This window comes from Littorina saxatilis, linkage group LG8, assembly GCF_037325665.1.
Source record: "Littorina saxatilis isolate snail1 linkage group LG8, US_GU_Lsax_2.0, whole genome shotgun sequence".
In the NCBI taxonomy this organism is placed as follows: domain Eukaryota; kingdom Metazoa; phylum Mollusca; class Gastropoda; order Littorinimorpha; family Littorinidae; genus Littorina; species Littorina saxatilis.
The window spans coordinates 66,377,669-66,382,668 of record NC_090252.1 but is presented as its reverse complement, the minus strand read 5'-3'; the positions used below and the strand labels follow the sequence as shown (position 1 = coordinate 66,382,668).

Genomic DNA, 5,000 nt, shown 5'->3' with positions numbered 1-5,000 from the left:
CCATATTTAGAGTTGTTTCCACAGTAAATACATCCGCGAAAAATAGCTCGCTTGAAACTGTCTAAAATAAAACTTGCCAGACAAGGAAACTTAAGGCATCCTGTCAGGGAGAGAATGAACCGAACTCATTTTGACCTGAGGTCAGGAACGACTCAAAGACTGAATTAATTTATTAATCAATAGCATCAATCCTTATACATGCATTAACTTTCGTTTACTGAGAATGCGCCAAACAGACCTGAGAAAACTCCCACAGTGCACAGCAATATTTTTTTCTCCAGTTTTTAGTTATAATTCTTCATAATAGATCTGTGATAATGAATTTTACTCCATCACATCTGATACGACTGATACAATTCTAGGGCATACTCACTGACAATGTTCATCTTGTAAATTGCGGTGCCAGTTTTCACCAGAACTGTATTCGTTGCAGTACAAAACACTTCCCTGCCATTGTCTGTGAGGCTGGGCTTGAAAGTGCATTTGTTCGTTGCATTTGCACACATGTTTACATTTGGCCAGGCATACACAGGACTCGGGTTCACATTCTTTGCCGTGCAGGTCAAGGTCAGATCCTTTGTCCCATCGGAAGTGAAGGATGACGGTCCCTCGATGACAGTGTCGTTGTCCGAAGGCCCATCTTGAAGACAGATATAACAGAAATGTACCCACACACACACAAACAAACAAGCAAACACACGCACGCACGCACGCACACACGCACGCACGAACACACGCACGCACGAACGAACGCACGCACACACACACGCACGCACGCACGCACACACACACGCACTAACCCTAACACACACTCTCACACAGATGCAGAAGTAAAAATACTTCTTATTACATACACATTTCTAACTTGTTGGTCGTCCGGTTGAACTCCATTAACTGATAAGGTGCTTACAGCTCATTCTTGGTTTGGTTTAAACAGGTGGGTTTTTTTTATTCAAATAATAACAAATAACAATGAGGTATACAATCAATCCCGTCGCGATATAACCTTGAATGGTTGAAAACGACGTTAAACACCAAATAAAGAAAGAAAGAAAGAATACAATCAATTAAACAAATGGAGCTACGGCTCATTCATGTATTGAGTATACATAGCTAAAGTTCATCAAACGATTTGCAATTTTCATGTAGGCGATTAGTATATGAGTCACAGGTTTACTCACAAGCAACTTGCAGTGTGTAGACTGCTGTTTCATTGTCCATTCCTTCGGTCTGATTCAGGCAGGTGTAGTGTGTACCATTCTGCTCTCGCCTTACATTGGGCACTAGCAGAGTAGGCCCGCTGGAATACCCAGGCCAGGAGAAAGTTGAGTTTGCAGCGTCTGGAGATCCACAGGTACAGTTGAGAAGCTCGCCTTCAACTGTCATGCCTTCGAGGTTACTGTCGCTGTTGCATTGTGGCGTCGTTGAGACTAATGAGACATTAAATATAGTAATATAGTGTATTTCGATAGTCCGTCGGACCCGCCAAAGAACAAGAACAATGAATGTAAATCTGATTTCAGTGAGAGGAAAAAACCCACAAAGACTATTGATTATTTTAGAAAATCCATTAGCATCATCACAGAAAAACTCTGGTAAGAAATATGTCCAGTATACCGACTGTTAGCAAGTGATAGTAGATATGATAAAAATTGAGATCAACATGAGCTGCCATGCAAATGTTATAATTGTTTTCAGACATGTTTATCATTGGCTAAGAGTCAAAATATTAAGAATAACGGTTATATTACCGATTAACTGTGACTACATGATCTCCGAAGTGATCGTGGGAGATGCCGCCATTGTGGCTTCATCGGTTGCTTATGTGCTCTTCAGTACTGTGTGTGCACGGTGAAGTGTAATTATAGAAGAAAAGAAAGCTTTGTTCAACCGGGTCTTATTTCAGATGACCTGTTTTAATATTGTAAAGGTTAGATCAGCAATAGTTTTTGTTTATCGCTTGACAAATTTTACAGACAAGGGAACATTTTAAACTACAAATATTATAGTAAGCTCAATCAAAGAACAAAGCTTTTTTTTTATATTTAGTCAAGTTTTGACTAAATATTTTAACATCGAGGGGGAATCGAAACGAGGGTCGTGGTGTATGTGCGTGTGTCTGTGTGTCTGTGTGTGTGTGTGTGTGTAGAGCGATTCAGACTAAACTACTGGACCGATCTTTATGAAATTTTACATGAGAGTTCCTGGGTATGAAATCCCCGAACGTTTTTTTCATTTTTTTGATAAATGTCTTTGATGACGTCATATCCGGCTTTTCGTGAAAGTTGAGGCGGCACTGTCACGCCCTCATTTTTCAACCAAATTGGTTGAAATTTTGGTCAAGTAATCTTCGACGAAGCCCGGACTTCGGTATTGCATTTCAGCTTGGTGGCTTAAAAATTAATTAATGACTTTGGTCATTAAAAATCTGAAAATTGTAAAACAAAAAAAAAATTTATAAAACGATCCAAATTTACGTTTATCTTATTCTCCATCATTTGCTAATTCCAAAAACATATAAATATGTTATATTCGGATTAAAAACAAGCTCTGCAAATTAAATATATAAAAATTATTATCAATTTTTTTTTTTCGAAATCAATTTAAAAACACTTTCATCTTATTCCTTGTTGGTTCCTGATTCCAAAAACATATAGATATAATATGTTTGGATTAAAAACACGCTCAGAAAGTTAAAACGAAGAGAGGTACAGAAAAGCGTGCTATCCTTCTCAGCGCAACGAATACCCCGCTCTTCTTGTCAATTCCACGGGCACTGCCTTTGCCACGGGCGGTGGAGTGACGATGCTACGAGTATACGGTCTTGCTGCGTTGCGTTGCGTTCAGTTTCATTCTGTGAGTTCGACAGCTACTTGACTAAATATTGTATTTTCGCTTTACGCGACTTGTCTTGAAACTTGATTAAAATTCCACCTGAGTTTTCAAGCGCGTATAAAATGACATCATTCAATTACTCAGTATTGACCAAAGTTCAAAGCCTTTAATTTTAGCCTTGCTCTTGGTACATTTTTGATAATGTCCTTTGCCAAATAATTACGCCTCACAAGAACAATGTTGAATAAATGGGTTTGTGGTGCGAGCCTTAACCCCATGAAACACGATCATAGCACTCACTTTTTTTTCACAAACGACTCACAAATTAAAAAAAAATATTGTATAACCCTGGAAGTGTCTGAACAGATTTGTTGTTAATGAGATTTCAGCACTTTACATTCTTCTTTGGTTTTCCTTGTGAGTGGACCTTGGCTGACTTAGTCGTACTTTGTCCTGAAATGTCCTTGTTGAATTATGGCTGAATGCCAGGACGTGAGAAAGTCAACTACAAAGTCTGATCGTAAATCAATAAAGACATTCTAGTCATGAGCAGAATACAAGCTATTTTTAGGACCCGGACTCACACATAGCTTTTTCTGGGTTCTAGGGCACGGGGGTAGAAGTGACAGGGAGGAGACAAGATTAAAATAATATTTCAGCGTGCATGCCTTTGATATATCGATTGAACACTGGATTTCCCTTCTTTTAGCCATGTGACGTCAGAGGCCGACAAAACTTCATATTTAGACAGCCAGCCGAGACTACAAAATAGTGCATTTGCCATGTCTGTGTGCGTTCAATCATACAAACTAAAAGGAATTCTAACCAGAATTGATCGATACATAAATGTCATTTGTATTTTTTACCGAATTATAACATTGTACTACGATCTGCCCTATAACATGCTGTCCAGAATGAATGCATAACTCAATCGTAGAACACGCTGCAATAGCATTGCATTCGCTTGCAAAAGAGCGTACACCGGGATACGTACATATTTCGAGAAATCTGCGACTGCCGTGCATGCAACGGATATTACGATCGAATCGCAATACTTAGGAGAATCGCCCGATATTGTTCCAGCCTTAATGGATGTGAGTGTAGTATGCACAATAATGTACCTGTAAGTGTTAGATATATTTTGACTCACCTGTATGCATTAAAGACACTACGACAGCTACCCAGAATATCGACGTCAAGTTCAGATCCTCCATTCCTCACCCAACGTTTCACTACGATATGTCTCCTTGTCTACTGCATGAGTTATTAATATCTTCTTTTACTAGATCAATGTGTTCGGGGGAAATCACACGCTTCAATAATGCAGTCACTACGCCTGAACACAGTTATACACATTCTTTAGAAATATAACACAGAGTTTGATCTAAGTGTTAGCCATGAAAGAACCCTCGACAAACTCTCGTCGTGACTGTTTACATTTAGAAGGGTGGAAACCGAAACAGTGTGGTGATCAATGTAGGGTGCAGGTAGCGGGGAGGTGTGTGTGAGAGAGAGAGAGAGAGAGAGAGAGAGAGAGAGAGAGAGAGAGAGAGAGCGAGAGAGAGTGTGCGTGTGTGTCATGTATGTGTGTGTGTGTGTGAGAGAGAGAGACTGAGAGAGAGTGTGCGTGTGTGTGTGTGTGTGTGTGTGTGTGTGTGTGTGTGTGTGTGTGTGTGTTTTACATGTTAATTACATTTTTAAACTGTTTCATTATCATGAAGTATGTAAATTATATTGTTCATGAACAATAACGTGTTTCAGTGGAATATACTGCTAATAAACCTGTCCTTTTCTCGTTCAAATAGCAGTAAAACAAGGACAGTAACTCTTCCTACAGACTTCTACACGTGCTTTCGTTTATCCAAGCGAAGCGAGCAAAGCGAGCGAAGCTAGGTTGGTCCCACACTAGAGTTGATTTCAGCCAAATGATGTGTGTGTGTGTGTGTGTGTGTGTGTGTGTGTGTGTGTGTGTTAGAACCCCTAAAACTTTCACAGTTTTGACTCGACTACAACAAAAATTGGCACAGGCAATGTTATTGATCCCAGGAAGGTTTTAAGACATAAATCGTTTTGATCCGACATCGACAACGGCAGTTACAAGCGCTTCCAATTTCTAAGTCTTAACAAAGAAGGAGGTCAAACCCAGGTCAAGAAGACAATCAAAA

The 5,000-nt window shown here is 39.6% G+C and overlaps 1 protein-coding gene across 1 annotated transcript in view; it reads right to left on the bottom strand.

The window, feature by feature from the left end:
* The window catches only part of LOC138974202 (uncharacterized), a 39,276-nt gene that overhangs the window by 10,970 nt on the left and 23,306 nt on the right, over window positions 1-5,000 (bottom strand). Inside the window, exons 4-5 of the mRNA XM_070346917.1 lie at window positions 1,182-1,430; window positions 374-640 (exon numbers count right to left, since the gene is read on the bottom strand). Coding sequence (XP_070203018.1) covers window positions 374-640; window positions 1,182-1,430 — 516 coding nt within the window. The remainder of the gene's footprint in view (window positions 1-373; window positions 641-1,181; window positions 1,431-5,000) is intronic.